Source organism: Geotrypetes seraphini, chromosome 3 (assembly GCF_902459505.1).
Source record: "Geotrypetes seraphini chromosome 3, aGeoSer1.1, whole genome shotgun sequence".
Taxonomy (NCBI): domain Eukaryota; kingdom Metazoa; phylum Chordata; class Amphibia; order Gymnophiona; family Dermophiidae; genus Geotrypetes; species Geotrypetes seraphini.
Genome location: NC_047086.1, coordinates 114161754 through 114181669, shown reverse-complemented (window position 1 = coordinate 114181669; position 19916 = coordinate 114161754). Strand labels below are relative to the sequence as shown.

The 19916-nt window shown below is 42.9% G+C and overlaps 1 protein-coding gene across 2 annotated transcripts in view; it reads right to left on the bottom strand.

Annotated features, from left to right (window-relative positions):
* Positions 1–15563: 15563 nt before the first annotated feature.
* Positions 15564–19916, bottom strand: part of CLIC5 (chloride intracellular channel 5) — a 264527-nt gene continuing 260174 nt past the window's right edge. Inside the window, exon 6 of one of the 2 annotated variants that reach the window (XM_033937344.1) lies at positions 15564–16296. In XM_033937344.1, coding sequence (XP_033793235.1) covers positions 16129–16296 — 168 coding nt within the window. In that variant the 3' untranslated portion in view covers positions 15564–16128. The remainder of the gene's footprint in view (positions 16297–19916) is intronic. The other variant, XM_033937346.1, reaches the window with a different exon arrangement.

The window sequence follows — 19916 nt, the reverse complement described above, 5'->3', positions numbered from 1 at the left end:
GCAACATTCCATGCTACCGATCCAGGGCAAGCAGACACTTCCCCCATGTCTTAATAACAGACTATGGACTTTTCCTCCAGGAATTTGTCCAAATCTTTCTTAAAACTAGCTACGCTATCTGCTTTTACCATAACTTCTGGCCACTTCATTTTTAAACTTAGATCTTTCCTTCCAAACATAGACTTTGCTAGATGTCAAATACAGCACAAGGTAACTTCACACGGACTTAGCTATGCAGGAAATGTGAATCTCCTCATACACCCACCATATAGTGCAAAAATGTGCAAAGGTCTGGTTTTTTCTTTCAATCACTACATAGACTAATGCCACACAAGCAGCGCTGTTACAAACATATTCTGTAGGTCAGTGCTAAGGTTAACAAAGTTTCCTTCCTTGGACCAGAAGGAGATGCTGACAAACCACTGGATGAGATCCCAAAACAACTACCCAGGAACAACACCCAAAGACCCACTCAGTGTGTGAACCAGTTGAGTGGAGTGGACTAACTGGGGGGTGGAAATGGGCCCAGAGTTTACTCAGCAGAATTTCCCAGATCACCTCTTCCTCTCAACACATTGACACGCTGCCACCACCACCACTAGGAACACCTCACCGGGTAGGCCAGCAATGCTATAAACTTTATAAAACATATTATAAAATTTTCTTATAAAGCACATATTTTAACTGAACTCTCTGACATTTTCAGCCTTTCCATTCACAAAAATAGAAGGAAGAAAAGTTCCCATTTCCTGCTGTCTCATTTCCCCTGCCTATACAATATTTTTCTTCTGCAGAGTGCAGACCCTTCAAAAATCTGACCAAATCCTCATTTCACTTGCATTATAAAGTACTGAGGATGCCATCTCTCCCCAATCCCAGGTCCTAAAGTCTAAGACAGTAGCACAAACTAGTGCTTCCAGATTCAGGAAAAAAAATTTCGATTCGATTCAGCCTATTGAATTGGTTTATCGATTCGATTTTCCTGCCCAATTGGGTGTTTTTTTCAAACATCCTGGTGGGTTTATTTTATAGCTTTTTCACCCCCCCCCCCCTTGGCTTCTCCTAACCCACACTGGTGCTGTGGTGTAAATAAAATAAAGAAACAAAAAGGACTTTTCCTCTCTCTGTTAAATCCTAGCTCACGTTTGCGGTCTAACACCAGCTCTGGCAGGATACACATTTCAAATCTGACATATTGTAATCACAAAACAGAAAATAAAATTAGTTTTTCTACCTTTTTGTTGTCTGGTTATTTTTCAAATCTTGTTGGTCCAAGGCTCTGCTTGTCTTCTGATAACTTGCTTGCCAGGGTCTCCTTCTTTCTTCTTTCTCCGTGCTAACCATCCATCTGCCATCTCTGTCCTCCCCTTCCGTTTCCCTTCTCTCCCCCAGATGTCTGGCATCTTTCCTTTTTTTGCCTCCCTCCAAAGATCCACCTTTTCTTAACTACCCTTTCATCCAGCAGCTCTCCCTCCTTCCCCACCACCCCAGGGTCCACCATCTCTCCCTTTCTTTTCCCAACTACCCTCCTAACCAGTATCTCTATCCCCCCACCTCCACACCATCCCTTGTGTCCAACTTCTCTCCCTTTCTGTTCCTTCCCTCCCTAAAACCCATGTCCATCATCTCTCTCTCTCCTCTATTTTCAGACCCATTATTTCTTCCCACCCAAAGTCCAGCATATGCACGTCTCTTTGAACTCCTCCCCCTTCTCTCCGTGTACTTCTACATCAGGGCCCCCCCTCCCCTGAAGGCCTGTCCTCCCCTTAAAGGTCTGCATCTCACCCCTGAAGGCCTGCATCCCCCCGAAGGCCTACACCCCCCGAAGGCCTGCACCCCCCCCGAAGGCCTGCACCCCCCCGAAGGCCTACACCCCCCTCGAAGGCCTGTCCCCCTCTTGAAGGCCTGCCTGCCTGTCCCCCCCGAAGGCCTGCACCCCCCCGATGGCCTGTCACCCCCCCCCCCCCCGAAGGCCTGCCTGTCCCCCTTGAAGGCCTGTCCCCCCCCAACGGCCTGCATCCCCCCCCGAAGGTCTGCCTGTCCCCCCCGAAGGACTGCACTCCCCCCCCGTAGGCTTGTCCCCCCTTTGAAGGCTTGCCTGCCTGTTCTCCATGTAGGCCTGTCCTCCTGAAGGCCTGTCTCCTCCCCCTCAACAAGGTCTGCCTGCCCGCCCCACCCTGAAGGCCTGCTGCCCCTCCCCCACTACCTCGAAGGACCCACCACCACCACCACCACCACCACCACCACCACGAAGCACTGCTCATTCCCCCGGCCTCCACGCTTCATTTCTCTGGGGAAACAGCCTGCAGCAAGATCACGCAATGCCAGCGATCTTTGCTTGCTTCGGCTGTTTCCTCCGCCGCGGTCCTGCCCCTCCTCTGATGTCAGAGGAGGGGCTGGACCGTGGCAGAGGAAACAGCCGAAGCAGGCAAAGATCGCTAGCATCGCAATCTTGCTGCAGGCTGTTTCCAAACGCGACACCCGGCGCAGGGGGGGGGAACCGGACCAAGAGCACCCCCTCAGGGCTTGGCACCCAGGGCGGACCGCCCCCCACGCCCCCCCCCTTGGTACGCCACTGACGTAAACAGATTTAGACGTCCCTTTCGATTATGCCGCTCTAAGTGGTTTTACGTTCAGGTACTCAAGCATTTTCCCCCTATCTGTCCTGATGGGCTCACACTCTATTTATATGCAGACTATTAATATGCACCATCACTTACAGGCAGTATTTTCATAAATACCCGAAAGGAGTGACAGTATTTCTGGGTCAAGGTTGGAAAGCATTTATAATAAAGAAATAATGTCTTCTCTATGTTAAAAATGGCCAAAGGAGACTGAAGAAGATCTAGAGGTCTAGATGCACTAAGAGGATCGGTAAGACCATGTGGGTCTGCTCCGATCCAGTTTTTTTGACCGATGCAAAAAGAGCTATTGATGCATTAAAAGGTTTGCATGCAAATGATTCACACAGAGGTTCCTCATAATCCCTGACTCTTCTATCCGATTGACAGCCATGAGAGTAATTCTCACACATGTGCAGAGCTGGCAGGGGAAGCCCGAACAGCTGAGAGACAGGGGCAGGAAACCTTTTTTTTAAATAGGCACAGATGCTGCTGCCCCATTGAAAAAAAAAAAAAAAGCAGCCCCTCCCCACCACCACCAATAACTGCCCTCCCTGACGAACCGGTACTGCAAACTGCACCAGTACTACAAACTGACCTCCCCCCATGGCAGCAAAAACTGCAGGAAGAATGTCCATTTCCTCCTGCCATGCCGACCGCTCTTCCCCCCCCCCCCCCCCCGCAAAAGAAAACTGGCAGAAGGGATGCCCTCCTTCCCCCCCCCAGCATATTTATTTCATTTTCTATCTCATCCTCCCCAAAGAGGTCAGAACAGGTAACAGGCTAACATACATAATATACAGTTTACAGGTTAAATTTGTCATACAGTATAATCTCGTTATAACGGACTTCAAGGGACCTGGAAAAACAGTCCGTTATATCAAGAGTTGTATTTTTTAAAACTTTATTTAGGTCTACTTGAAACAACGTACAATCAATAAACAACAGTCACTGCACAAGCATATCAGCAACATCAATAACTAAACTCAGCAAAACATTGGTACGGCACGAAATGATTGCAAAACCAGGACACTAAAAGATGTTCTAAAGCTTTTTTTCCTAGATTTATTTTCCATATCTTCCATCCTTTTAGACAAGTTATGCATCTCCATGTGATCTTTTTTATATTGAGTCTGCTCTTGTTCCACTTTTTCCATTCGCTGCTCCACCTTCTCTAAGCGTTTATTTGATTATTTGGTTAAACTCCAAGATTCAAGTGAGCGGTGCTGGGATCGCCTGGAAGAATTGGATGCAGGCCAATTTGAACATTGGATGATATTATATCTAATGAGAAACTGCTGGATTTTTCACGATCATTTGGCATTTTAAAATCTCAACAGTATAGGTGGTTGCAGTTGAAGCAGGCTATTCAGAATGGGTTCCTTGAATGGAAAAGTTTAAAAACTTATTATAGCTTGCAGATTCTTTGCTATCAGACAGATTTAGTAGGACACCAGGCCGCTCAGTGGTATAAATTAATTTCTGAATTTTTGAATAAGAAGCCAAAAAATAGTCTTAGAGACATTTGGAGCATCGAGATAAAACAGTATTTCTGCATCTTGATGGCCATGAATCTATGAGACAAACATGGTTATTTTTGTTGCATAAGATTTTTTGGACCCCAGTTCGGTTACAAAAACTTGATAATTCAAAATCTGATAGATGCTGGTATTGTCATATTAATATAGGGACGTTGGACCATCTGTTATATTTTTGTCCAATGATACTTAATTTCTGGAGGTCAATTTGGGGCCAGATCAATCTTATATTAGAGTCATCTATTCCTTTATCATATGAAGCCATTATTTATGGTACGTTGTTACAGGTAAAGCCTATGTTAGATAAATACAAAAGCCGTCTTTTATTTATCCTGACAGCAATAGCTATTCAAATGATCACGAGAAACTGGAAATGTCATGACAGACTTAATTACACATTCTGGTGGACAAGTGTGTGTAACACATACAAATATGAAAGAATGAACGCGGAATGCTTGGGTTTTAGTAATGCATTTAATAAAATATGGAGCCCGTTGACTGCATTTGTTAATACGCAATAATAGTAATGTATTTTTCTTTCTTAGATTTCCTTACACATCCAGGGTGGGGGGGAGGGGAGGGAAGGATATTTTGAGGAGTTAATTGAGTATAATGCTATATAAATAATATGATTTAATGTATTCATAATTGAGAGGGGATGGGGAAATGGTTGTTTTTGCAATTCTATTTGTATTGTGGTGCATTTTATGTAATCTTCTAATGTTATATTATTTGTAATGCACTGTTAAAGTTTGAAAAACAATAAGAATTTATAAAAAAAAGAAAAGAAAAGATGTTCTAAAGCATTATGTCGTACTGTACGGGAAAGAAAAATAATCTGTCATTTTCTTCTGGGCTGCATTTTGATACTATATCACCGGCACGCCACGCGCCTTGTAGGCGGAGCCTGTATGTCCTTTATAGCCGAAAAAAACTACAGCTTAAAGAGGCTCTGGGGACCAAATTGGTTGTCCGTTATATCTGAAAGTCCGCTATATGCGATGATTTTCTGCATGTTTATGAAGGCGCTCGGCCGGGACCAGCGGACCTCGTCCGCTATAGACGAGGTTTTGTTATAAGCGAGTCCTTTATAACGAGATTATACTGTAGTTGCAGTGCAAGATTTCTCAATACACGTTATTATCCTAAAGCGACACATACCGAGGATCTTGTATCAATATACATTTCTTTGTAGGTGAAGAATGCAAGATCACACACTATTAATTGGCCTTCAAAACTTTGAATTTGGGATCTCCTTCATATCTGGCTTCCTTTCTTGTCCCCTAGAGACCTTCTTGTTCCCTCTGATCAGCAACTGCTCATCAATTAATCACCCCCCTCAGTCCACCTAACCAATCTTACACTATATCCACCAGACAATCTGCCTTCTTTTTACTTGAACATATGCTATGGAACTCCCCCCCATTAGACTTAAATTCAGAAAATTCTTATTTGAAATTCTGCTCCCTTCTTAAGATACGTTTATTCACCCCAAGCATTCTGATCTGACATGTGAGTTTCTATCAATATTGGGGGCTGGGGGTGACTTCAGTGGGGTTTTGAAGTTTTGCTGCATGTACTACATTTGTGCTGTACTGCTGTTTCTCTGTCTTGTTTTTTGTTATAAATAAACAATTACAAAATATATATATATATACATATATATATATATATATATTGTAGTTCCTTTCCTTTTTCCCTAATTTTGTAAACCATCTCAATGTTCTTGAGAGACGGTATATAAGCTTACAATAAATATAAACAAGTGGCATAGGGAGAGGTATGGCCAGTAGGAAAAAGGAGGTATTGATGCCCCTGTATAAGACTTTGGTGAGACCTCATTTAGAATATTGTGTTCAATTCTGGAAGCTGCACCTTCAAAAAGGATGGAGTCGGTCCAGAGGAAGGCTACTAAAATGGTGTGTGGTCTTCGTCATAAGACTTAAAGATCTCAATCTGTTTACTTTGGAGGAAAGGCAGGAGAGGGGAGATATGATAGAGACGTTTAAATACCTACGTAATGTAAATGCGCATGAGTCGAGCCTCTTTCATTTGAAAGAAAACTCTTCAATGAGAAGGGCATAGGATGAAGTTAAGAGGTGATAGGCTTCGGAGTAATCTAAGGAAATACTTTTTTACAGAAAGGGTGGTAGATGCGTGGAATAGTCTCCCAGAAGAAGTGGTAGAGACAGAGACTGTGTCTGAATTCAAGAGGGCCTGGAATAGGCACGTAGGATCTCTCGGAGAGGGAAAGAAATAATGGTTATTGCGGATGGGCAGACTAGAAGGGCCATTTGGCCTTTATCTGCCATCATGTTTCGATGTTTACTGCAGTGCCCCCTAGGGTGCCCCACTGCTCTACTGGCTCCTCCTATATCCCAGTAACTGTTTTTATGCATTTTTTTTATTTGGATGGGGTTTTTTTCAAAAATGGTTCAATAAGATAGCCACATTGAGGACAAATACATCTAGGAATTGGCCATTTTCAAAACAAAAAGACAAGTCATTTTTCCTGTTTTGAAAACGGTCAGTTTCTCTTGTGGAGTTTTGGATATTTTTTCCCAAAACGTCCAAAATTGTACTTTGACGTCATATTGAAAATGTCCTCCATAGCACATTGACATGAATCAGTGGCCTGATAAATCGAATTCAAAGCTGAAACACCATACAGCTGCCATTCCACATCTTAACTTAACAGGCACAAGCTTAACTGAGGTACAACAAAACTGGCCTGCAATAATGTTAGAAGCCTAAATAACAGGGAGCCAATGTAAAAGTTCTAAACTAAGAATGATTTGTAATTTTAGCAATAAACTCAAAAGAAAACAAAAGAAAAATAGCTCTTTGACAAGCATTAAGCTTTTGCTATACTTTTGCCTCAGAATTGGCAGTCGATGAATACCATATGGGGATGGTTTCACATGAATAGAATCTCTCTCCCTCTCTCCAAAATAACAAAACTTAAATCAAGGGCAAGAACAAGAAATGAGAGTGAGCCAGTCAAATAGGCCAAGGGAACTACATGTGGGATCAGCAAATCGCAGAACCATGAACGATAACAGTAATAGTATATCAATACAGGCAAGGGATAACCAATATAGAAACTCAAATGACAGCAACAGAGCATCCTTTTTCCTTTCTGCAGAATTATGAATGAGCCATGGGTTTGTGTTGCATATTTATTAATCCTAGTATATCATAAAAGCATCGGTGCTAAGTATTTCCTAGTTAGAAAGTGATATTCAGTGCAAGCATTGCTTCCATGTTGTAGAGTAAACCTACATTCATAGGGGAATTCATCAACAGGGGCTACCGTGTTAGCATGCACTGATTAGCACACGCTAAACCCTAAAGATGCCCATTATATTCCTATGGGTGCCTTTAGCGTGAAATGCACACTGATTGCCTGCCCTTTGATAAATTTCTCCACCTCCTCCCAACCTACTATTATCTCTCTCTTCCAGACCTCACCCCGTCCATGAACCATCTCTCTCTCCCTCCTCTCCCCAGCATACCGTCTTTCCCTCCTCTCCCACATACCGTGTTTCCCCGAAAATAAGACCTACCCCAAAAATAAGCCCTAGCATGATTTTCGGGGTAGGTTTTAATATAAGCCCTACCTCTGAAAATAAGTCCTAGGCGCCAGCAGCAGCGGCGCCACCCCCCCTCCCACCCCGACCCATTTCTCCCTCCCATCCGAACCGCAAGACCAAAATAAATATTTTATAACAAACCAGCAGCATTGGCAGCAATCTAGACAGGCTGCTTTGCGGCCTTCTATTACCCGGCCGTTCCTCTGTCGCGTTGCTGATGACATCATCAGTGATGAGGCAGAGGAATGGCTGGGCGATAGAAGGTCGCAAAGCAGCCTGTCTAGATTGCTGCTGACGCTGCCGGTTTGTTATAAGGTATTTATTTTTGTCTTGCGGTTCAGATGGGAGGGAGAGATGGTTCTACGGGGTGGGGGGAATAGAAAGATGCTACACTTGGGGATGGGAGGGAGGGATAGAAGCTGCAAGGGTTCTGCTGCACAAGGGATGGGAGGGAGGGATAGAAAGATACTGCACAAGGGGGTGGGTGAGAAGGGAGGAAAGATGCACATGTGGGGTAGAGAAAGGAAATAGGAAGAATTGGGGTGGAGGAGAGGGAGAGATGATTATTGTACATGAAAAAAATGACATCCCCGAAAATAAGACCTAGTGCCTTTATGGGCCCAAAATTAATATAAGACAGGGTCTTATTTTTGGGGAAACATGATACCATATTCTCTACCTTCCTTCCCCTCCCCCCCTGTAACTTCTGTTCCTTTAAGGAGGTCAACAGAAGTGAGCAGCGATTCACACAAACACTGCTTGCGATGGCCCCTGAGCCGTCCTTCTTATGTAACTTCCTCTTTCAGCATAGGTAGAAGAATCACGGTGAGGGAAGGATCTAGGTCTGGCAAGTGTCAATCACTTCTCCTGCTGGAAACCTCCAGAAGGGAAGAGAGGTTTTCAAAGGTGCACTGGGGAGGATTGAGAGTTGGGGAGAGATGCTAAATCATCAGCTGGGGGCAGAATCTCCAGCCAGTGGAGCTTGCGGATTCTCACCAGCCATAGCTCTACCCACAGCTGCACTATAGTTTACATGAATGGATTCGATTTCTGTCCTGGTAGAACCCCAGCCAATCAGGTTTTCTGAATATCTGCACTGAATATGCATGAGAGAAATTTGTGTGCAGTGGAATAAGTGCATGTAAATCAATCTCATTAATATTCAGTGCAGATATCCATAACGCCCGACTGGCTGGAGCTCCCACAGGACAGGTTTGGGAGCCACTGGATTACATTTTTGCTACAACTGTATGCCTAAATATATTGAATACCCATCTCCCTCCATATTCCCAAGTTCAGAACGCACAAATTTCAGTTATTCGCGTTTTTTGTCTGGGTGACCCACCTCCCGGACCTCTCCACTTACTTTGCTTTTTTAAACCTGGTGGTCTAGCAGTTAAGCAGGGCAGGAACAATCTTCCTGCACTCTTGCCCTGTGCAGAACTGGGAACAAAATGACTGCCCTGAGTTCTCATGGTCTTACGGGAACTAACGGCAGCCATTTTTGTTCCCGGCTAGGTACTTGGAAAACTGGGTTGGCAACTGTTGAAAACAGGATACTGGGTTTGATGGATCTTTGGTCTGTCGCAGTATGGCATTTCTTATGTTCTTATGACTGAATCTCAAGCATCACTGCTTTTTGATGCCCAAGCTGATCTGAATACATTTGACACCATTAGTATACTACATCCTAGAAAGAGCAGATAGCATAGCTGGTTTTAAGAAAGGTTTGGACAAATTCCTGGAGGAAAAGTCCATAGTCTATTATTAAGACATGGGGGGAAGCGTCTACTTGGTCTGGATTGGTAGCATGGGATGTTGCTATTCTTTTGGTTTTGGCCAGGTTCTAGTGAGGGCTTGATGGACCATTGGTCTGACCCAGTAAGGCTATTCTTATGTTCTGGCTATGCCATTATGCTGCCTCTTAAGGCAAATGAAGTAACCCATGCGATTTCCGAGGGGTTAGCAGCCTTTACTTATGCAGCTTCTCTATGAATGCAAATAAGCTGCATCAAAAAATTTTGCATAAAAATTAATTTTCAATTGCTTCTCATCATTATTGAATTTTCAAGAATAGCAGACTGCACAACGGTTTATTTCTGGCAAATGGGCCCCATGTATGGAAACAAAACTATATAAAAGCCCTGTGCTGGCAACTTTGAATGTGTAGGGGGATTTCATATAATTGAAATGTACATATTCCTCCCCTTTCCTTAGTAAGTAAAAAATATTGAAGTTTAGTACATTGGACTCTTTCATTCAAGCTCAAATGTCAACCCTAATATAGCTTTGAAATTTCTTCTGGTATTTAAACTGGTTGCTCTATTTCCTGAGATTTCTTCTGTAACATTCTCAGGGGTGTGAACAGGAAGGTGTTTCAAACTGTTTTTAACAGATTTTAGGGCTAGATGAAAAAAATATCACACGTTTTGACAATGAAATGAAAATTCTTGATATTTTCATAACATCTTCTAAGTAATGTTTTGTCATGACCACTAGAGTCTCCTCTTCCACTCACAAGACATCAACCAAACAAATGCAGAAAGAAGAGCCTCCCAAATCTAGTTTTTATAGATGTGACTACACTTCAGGATTTATTCACTGGAAAATATAATATTCCCAGACTGTAAGATTTAGTAAAAGAAAGGAAATAAATATTCTAAGCATATTTTTAATTTTGTTATACATGTTATTTCAATCTGAGCATTACTCACGGTCATTCAGTAGCACATCTCTCCCTCTGCATACAATGAACAGTGAACATAATGGACAAAATCCAAACAAGTCCAAAGAGGATTCTGAGCAACACACCAACTCCAGTTTGGAAGAAGAGAGGCTTTGATTTTTCAGCTAGCCTTGACGGCTCCAAGTTTAAAATCTGAAAACTTGAGGGACTTTTCAACACATCCATTCCCTGTAGCATTCTTGAGGAGAGATTTATAATCAGCCTGAGGTACCCCTGGACCATCAGAATTAGAGTAAACCCCCCCCCCCCCCCCAGCATGCTGCACCACAGATCCTTGTGAATATTATGAGGAAGGTATTGAGTGGGCAAGGCATTTGGATTAAGTTAATCTGTATACTCAGCATTGCTATTTATGTAGGTAGAAATTCTGAATAAGAATAGTTCAGTCACTATACCAGCACTATCCAGTTAGTTCATGTCTGTTCCCTAGCAGGCCTAAAGTAAACATAAATGATTGGTGATTGAATATCAACCTGAATAGATAAATTTTTAGCATAGCCTTACACCACACCAAATCCAACTGGCCAGTCAGATATCTGGTCCAGTTTCTTCTATATATTTTTTGAAAATACACTGAAAATGCATTCATCCTTAAAAAGAATAAGTGTTAGTCATTTACATGGCTTTTCTTTTCTCATATAGCGTGCTGCCTCAGTCCAGGACTCTCTCAGCAGACATGTGGTATATTCAACAGAAAGCTAAACCTTAGCACACCAGTGCATATGCAGGCAGTCCTTATAATTTTCTGAAATATATTTTATTGAATATAGTAGATGTACTCACAGTTGGGCGCTGGCCCAAATATAAACCGGGACCCTCATTTTGGGGCCAATTTTTTGGCCCAGAAATCCTGGTTTATACTCAAGTATATATGGTATATAATGTCTTCTTGACTAATCAACCAAGGAGCTTTAAGGCCTAATTTGTAGTTGTTTTTTTAAATAGTCACAGAGGTCAGTAGACATGTTGCGGGGAATTCTATAAATGGTGCCTATGTTATTTTCTGCTAGGCGCTCTAATCATGGACACCTAGCAATGCCTAACTAAAATTTGCATGCAACTTGTTTTTTAATGGGTTTAATGGTATAGTACTTGACCACCCCATTAAAAAAAAATCATTAAAAACCAATTGATAATTGACCATTTAGGCTGTGGGTGGATATCCACATGGTGCCTAGCTGTAGTACTTGCAAGCCAGGCTCTGTAAGTCTAAGAATAGCATTGTATAGTTTTATGACTTGTTTGTCTCCTTTGACCATTACTCTATCTGACTCATAGTTCTAGTCAGCTCCACCTGCATTCTTGTCAGTATTACCTGCTGAAATCTGATAGTGTCTGTTGGTTGTTATGCAGACAGAACAGATGTCCTCTCTGACTGGTATTTGAACCATTGTATACTGATAACAGCAAGCAAATGACTTGTTTTGGGATATGTGCTATCCTGTGTGTGTTTGAAAGGAAACCATTGCATGCAAATGTTACTATAATAGAAGCCCCTCAGCATTGTTATGCTTGTATCTCATCTGTGGAGTGAACAGGCACACTGCCCAGAAGCCTCTCCCGTGGATGAGCTCCCCACCTGACCATTAAGGGCTACCTGGCTTGTGAGAGGCAGAGGATGCAGACACAGGCACCCACAGTAAAGTATTATTTCTTTTCTCTTTAAATAAATACTTATTCTTAAAAGGAGTTAGTGTGTGCTGTTCTATTCTCTTTACAGAAATCAGTGGGTTGTCAAACATGTTTTGCACTAGCCTGTTGTGACAGATATGGCTAGGCAAAACACTAGCAATGCCTAAGTTGAGGTGCCCTCCAATGCCTAATGATGTCTACCTGAAAAGTAGGCATGTTAGGGGCAGAGAATAAACATTGTAGACAGGCATCGCTAGGTAATTGAGTTAGGTGCCTCCACTTCAAAATCACTGAGCTCTAGAACAACCTTACCTCCCCTCTTCGGAACTTGAGCTCTCTCCAAGTTTTCCGCAAACATCTGAAAACCTGGCTTTTCTCAAAAAATGTAAGTCTACCTCCAACTTAGGAATCAAGGAAACTCTTATATCTTGGCATCCCAAGTCCTCTAAATTTTCTTCACACTTCTACCTCTACCCTCTGTTGTAGTTCCTTCCTATTTCTCCTACTGTAAACCGTGTCGAGCTCTATGAACGTGGAGATGATGCAGTATACAAACCTAAGGATTAGATTAGATTAGGTGCCGTTAAATTAATACAGGTACAACTTGGCCTAATGAACCAGCGCCTACCACAGGGACACCTAGCGACACCTAAGCACTCCTAGTAAGCCTGATTCTATAAGCAGTGCCTAGTGGCACCTACAAGTTAGGTGTTGTTAGGTGCTGTTTATTTAATCAGGCCCACTGCTCCTTGTGACCCTGGGCAAGTCACTTAATCTTCCATAGCCCCAGGTACGTTAGATAGATTGTGAGCCCACCGGGACAGAGAGGGAAAAATGCTTGAGTACCTGATTGTAAAAACCGCTTAGATAACCTTGATAGGCGGTATATAAAATCCTAATAAACTTGAAACTTGACTAGTTTATACTGTGTGATCTTTCAACTAAGGACTCCTTTCATCACGCGCTAACCCCTGCGGATGGCTAAAAAACTAACACCTGTAACCCCTACCGCAGCTTGATAAAAGGACCCCTAAGGAAAGCAGAGATTACTCCTGCTCTGCCCACTCTCCACACACTAACTACCAAAGAAGCTTTAGTATGTGCTGGGGGTGGAGAATGGGGTGAAAGAGTATGAATTGAGTTCTGACTTTATTAAAAAAAAAAAAAAAAAAAAAAAAAAAAAGGGATCAAATTGCTAGATCTAGATAGGAACATAACATTTCTAAAGGACTGAGGAGTGGGGGACTGCCAGGAGTAGGAAAACTGTCTTTATCTAACTCATTGTTTGAAGGGGGAGGCCTAGTGGAATGGTTTTAGAAGAAATTGGGGACTGAGAAGAAAGGTTTTCTTACATCACAGCCTGATCTGAGTTGCAAGAAACAAATGTATTTTTGAATTCACTAACTTGCAATACTACGGAACTGTAGGTTAGTTAATTCCACAATAAATTTTCCTAAGGTAAAATAATTCACAAACTCATGAACACACCACAAGTTAATAATAGGTCCTTTATGTTTATTGGCTGAATATTAACGGTATCATTTTCCAAAAACCATCTCAAATTTTGGGTCTGATTCACTTAGGCATCCCTCCTTTTCTAGATTTATGGGCAAACACTTTGATGAATCGGGCCCATAATATCCACAGCAAACCTTCTAGAATTTATGTTTCTTTATAACATGAGCCTGCCTATTCTGTATCCTATTGATTCAAATCCTTCAGCAAACCTATAGCCTTTATTCCGGTAGCACTCGTTTTAAACATCAACCGTTACTATTAAAGTTATTGCTGTTGTATGATGCAGGAGTACTGTGTAATGACCAACAGAGGGCCTCACTGATATTGGTTGTACTAAAGTCTAGAACAGTAATTCATAAATTTGTCTGGGGGACCCCCCAGCCAGTCAGGTTTGCAAGATATCCCTACTGAATATGCATGAGTGCGATTTGCATAAAGTAGGTAGCAGGCATGCAAATTTTTCTCATGCATATTCAGTAATGACTATTATCTGTCGGGACTTATCAATATATATAAATAGCCTTAAAATATATATAAATATCTCAAGATACAGAAAGCTAATTTGACAATCACTAAATAATATATATCATTTATTACTATAAATTCAAAAATTGATTACATAACGGAAATGAACTGTTCTGGGGTTCTGCTGCAGGATCCTGGTCTGGAGATCTCAGCCACTTTAGCTGCCTGTAAACATGCTGGTATAATGAATAAACAGGAGCGGAGCCGTAGCCATTGAAGCTACTGAGGAAGCCTTTGTGGCGAAACATGGAAATGTGTCGAGCATGATTACTGTTTATGACATCTAGATATTTGTGATAGTATAGAAAGAAGTATTGAGTCAAGTGAAGACATCTCCAATTAGAAACATCAATTGAAAATTTGTTCTGCTGCTAATTCATGGCCATATGGGTGAACATTTCAAAGCATTTTAATATGAGACATTTTAATTGGGTTGAATGAACTGGTAGGGTTCGGTATGTCTGATTTATGTATGAGTTAATGAGGCCACATTACCGTAAAGACGTGCTCAGAGTCGAGTCGGTTCAGCGGATGGCCACTAGGATGATCTCGGGGCTCAAGGGTCTCTCGTACGAAGAGAGACTGAACAAATTGCAGCTCTACACTCTCGAAGAACGTAGGGAGAGGGGGGACATGATTGAGACATTTAAATACATCACAGGACGTGTCGAGGTGGAAGATGACATTTTCTTTCTCAAAGGACCCTCAGCCACAAGAGGGCATCCGCTCAAACTCAGAAGCGGGAAATTTAATGGCGACACCAGGAAGTATTTCTTCATGGAAAGAGTGGTAGATCACTGGAACAAGCTTCCAGTGAAGGTGGTCGAGGCCACCAGCGTGCCTGACTTTAAGAATAAATGGGACACCTACGTAGGATCCCTACGAAGGTCGAGTTAAGGAATTGGGTCATTAGCATACAGACTTAATGGGGTGGGTCAGTAGAGTGGGCAGACTGGATGGGCTATAGCCCTTTTCTGCCATCATCTTTCTATGTTTCTATGTTATATGATAAGTTATAGTAATAAATGATATATTATTTAGTGATTGTCACATTAGCTTTCTGTATCTTGAGATATGCATATTCAGTAGGGATATCTTGAAAACCCAACTGACTCCCCCAGGATAAGAACTACTGGTCTAGAACTATCACTAGCAAACTGTTATTTGCATGGTGTGGATGGTACCAAGAGAGTTATTGCATGGCTTCAAGCCTGTCTTTCCAAATCAACAGTTATTTAACTCAATCAGCATGACCTTTTGGGCTGAGATCTTGTACCCAATGTTGAGGCACTTTAACACTGAACTATACAGTTCCTACAAATGCTGTAACTGTAATGCATGTACATACGGTTACCATATGGCTCCAGAAAAAGGAGAACGGATTGAGACATCCAGGTTTCACTGCCACTGGATATCTCAATCCGTCCTCCTTTTTCTGGAGCCATATGGTAACCCTAATATACATAAGGTAAGGGCTAAAGCTGATGTAGGGAAAGATACCTAATGGTAATACAACTTCATCCAATGTACTGTCAGTGCAACACAATCTGAAGTGAACATCAGGCTAGCTCCATTACCACCTTTGTTGCCATTCTACCCAATAGAATGTGGTTCTGTTTATAATGGGGTAGAAGGGTTACATTTTCCTGTTAAGCCATACACATTTAAAAATCACTAGGAAATGGCTGATGAACAGTGCTGAAATTGTCTTCAAGTTTCAAATACTCATTGGAAACCTTGGAAGAGTTTATGCACACATATTTACAGTTTTTCATTGCTGCTGCCTGGATTGTTCTCACAGGTAAGGCAGAATCACCCTAAAGACAAATACTTTGAGTAGCTGAAGTCACTCTGGTGGCATTGTCCAAAGGTAATGAGAAATATGTCCTAAGGCAGCAAGGAAAGCGGTCTGTGAGCAAGAGAATACTTTAGTCATATGGAAGGCCTTGGTGGTGTTAGCATTTGGAGAGCCTCTTTGCCACATCGGCATATGCCAGCTCAGTTTCTTTATCTGCTGCGCAGGTATTGGTAAATTCATCCCTGGCGTAGGCATTCTTCAGGTATCGCCATACTCCTGTCATCTCTTTTGGAATTTCATAATTACGGTATGTCTTTGCCACGATCTGAAACAAGACAGAAAGTACTTTACAGATTTCATTTTCATACATTTTTGTTACACTTTTGCTGGTGATTTTATAGGGAAAGGTATATGTGTACTTTCCCCTTATATTAAAGCTGCTACTTTTTCTACGTGTACCAACCATATGTACTTATGCAGGTAATTACAAAGCTACCTTCCTTATTGGTGTCTGAGATAGTGAAAGATGAAATAATTTGCCCAACGTCTCAAGAAGCACAGGCGCCAGAATGGGGGGGGTGTCACAGGGGCCTTGGCCTTCCCAAAAAATTTGATCCCTGGTGGTCCAGGGGAGCAGCAGGGGCAAGGTTTGGGGTGGAAATTGGGCGGGGTCTAGGGCAGAGCTTGCGCCTCCCCCTTCCCCCACACACACACACACAAAAAAAGTGTTCCGTTGCCTATGTCAAGAAGTATCAATAAGATTTGGACCTTAAGTACTTCACCACTTGGGGGGAAATCAGGTGGCCATTTTGAAAATGCAGTGCTTGAGTAATACAGGAGTTTTCCCCTGATGCAGCATCTGTCTGTGAAACAGGGAATCCCTGTTAGGAGATGGTTATTGATTTGCTATTATGAGTGAGCCTGAGCCCAAAGCAGGTGAACATCATTCTCTTTCACTCCCTTCCCCCATCCCATGCAACAGATTCTTTCTCTCTCCCCCTCTTCCTACCCCATCCAGCAGACTCTCTCTCCCTCCCTCCCATTTCACCCCTCAACTAGTCAGGGGTGGCTCAAGGCTATTTGTTGCCTGAGGCGAGGAATGAGCTGGTGCCCCCTACCCCCCCCCCCCCCGAGCATCCAAAATGGGAGTGGGGCAATTGTTACCCCAATTATTAGGCAAGACTGGCCAGCTGCCTATGGCAGCAGCTTCTTAGAAGGTAGCAGCTTCAGTAACACAGTAAATGACAGCAGAGCCTCACACATGTTTAAAGCAAAACAATAGATCCTGCCAGACAAACTCAAAGAACCACGTTTCTCGTCACACATACTTTAACCTGCTTTTCTGCAAAAACACAATGGAGATATATGATGCTCAAACAACAAGGAGCAAAGTGAGAAAGAAAGTAAAAGAAAAACTCAGTTTAACACACCATAATAAAATTAGTTATATGGGAGCTGATATTCTACCTCCCCACAAGATGCAGATCAGAACTAGAACATTTCTCCATGGAAGTCACCATACCAAAAAAAATAAAAAATATCCTGATTTTCATGTTATCTGAGCACTAGCAACACAAAGCCGAGAGTCCAGAAAATTACCACATACAGACCCCTTACTGGTCCTTGGATGAGCATCCGGTAAGGTCCTAAGACATTGTTCCTCTACACTGGCCATCAGATCATCCAAATCTTTGCCAAAGAGCATTTGCTTCTCGAAAGATAGCCTACTCAAAGTGGCTTTGAAGGAGGAGTCACCCACCCATTGCCTGATCCAGAGAATTCTGTGGGCAGAAACTGAGTAAGCAGACACCTTGCTCATGACCCTAAAAATGTCATACAGAGTGTCTGTGACATAATATACCTCTGCCAAGTGGGGGCAAGAGAGATCCTCCAACAGAGGGGAGCGATGCAGCCTATTAAGAGAAGCGCGAGCAGCTAAAGATGCTGCCGAAGCCTCTTTGTGTTCCAACTTGAAGTCCTCAATTTGCGTTTTGAGGACAGAATCTAATCTGTGATCTTGTGCATCTTTAAGAACTACTCCCCCTTCGCTGGGAAGTCCACTACCAATGAATCTACCTTCGTTGTGACATAAATCTGTTGAAAATCAGCAGCCATCCAAATAGTTTTGTCATGGCTTTAGCCATCCACAATGACCTCTCAGAGGACTCCCATTGCTCCATAATGAACAACATAACATCCGGATGTGAAAAGAAGTATGAGGACTGTGCTTTAGACCCACTCATTACAGAAGTCTGCAAAGCCAAAGTCTGAGGCGGTTCCAATTTCAATTCCTGCAATGCCTCTGTGATGATATTCAACAGCTCCACTGACTTAAAAAGCCTGCATACTGTCAGGTCATCTCCCTGGTCCAGAGACACAACAGCCTGCTGCCTGCTGGACTCTGGCTGAGCTTCTGAATCCCCCAAAATGGAAAGTTGCTTTGGGAACAAAGCGGCATAGAGTTTCAGCTCCCAAAATTCGAGTCCATCTCTGACTGGTGGTCATACAGAGCATAGTAGGAGGACAATGTGGCACAGTGGTTAAAGCTTGAGCCTCAGTACCCTGAGGTTGTGGGTTCAAATCCCACACTACTCCTTGTGACCCTGGGCAAGTCACTTAATCCTCCACTGCCGCAGGTACATTAGATCAGTGTTCTGAACTCGGTCTCGGAGTAGCCCCTTGCCAGTCAGGTTTTCAGGATATCCACAATGAATATGCATAAAGATTTGCATACACTGCCTCCATTATATGCAAATATCTTTCATGCATATTCATTGTGGATATCCTGAAAACTTGACTGCCAAGGGGGTACTCCGGGACTGAGTTCAGAAACACTGCATTAGATTGAGAGCCCACCAAGCCACCTGATTTGTAACCCATTCTGAACTCCTTTGGGAGGACAGGCTAAAAAAGCGAATAAATAAATAGTCCTGGTCTGCAGCTGAAACTTGTCCGGCAGACGCTGCGCTCCTAGGGGGTTCTCTCTGTTACGCCAACACTGGTGCTGGCACAGAACCTGTGGATTGCTGTTTATAATTCAAATAAGCATAATAAAGCAGATTAACAAAATCAGGTGTAAAACCTGAACAGAAGGCCCTGAGGCCCCCCTGTGAGTGCTCAGCCTGTTTCCTTGTGGGTCCAGCATCTTCCATGTGGTGTCTCTTTACCACAGACGTGGATTTGCCCTTTGATACTTCTGGGAATGCTTTAATCCCATAAATATCTCAAACACAACCCCACACAGAACAAACGAACCTGCTCAGCAACGCTACAAGGCTTAAACATACATACACCCAACCATCCACAGCAGGAGATACACTCAATCAAACAGAAAACAAAAAAAGAAGTGGAGAAAAAGCCTCAGTTCAGCTTCATTTGGCAAAAAACCCCACTTCAAATACACTCCTACACAAACAAACCGGTAGGGTGAAGCACTGTAATAGCTTGCAAAGTCAATGTTCAAAAGCACCAAGGGTACATAACCCCACACGTGAAAAAAATGTGGCAACAGGGCCCAAAGGCACAGTGATCCAAAATCATAGCATTAGGCCAAAAAACCCACTTAGCTGCTAAAGTCCATCAGATATGTCTCAATCCAGCGTAGTAACACAGCAGCTAGAGTACCCAACGGGGAATCTCCCGTTTCGCCAGTTCTTGCTGCGTCAGGGGTATCTACACGGCTTCATCTGCCAGTCCATGGATCCTTCGGTGCTCCTCTAGTACACCCACCACGTCATGAATCACAAAAAAGGTGCAGGAAAAAACAGTAAAGCACACACGCTGAAAAAGCAGCACAGACTCCTCCCCTTGCTGACATCCACCAATCCAGTAACCTCAGGACCCAAAGAAAGCCACCCACTCAATCCGGGCATTCAATCCATCAGGCTGCACCGATTTTAACAGATAGATCCACCTTTGCTCCTTCTGCCACAGGAGACGTCTCCA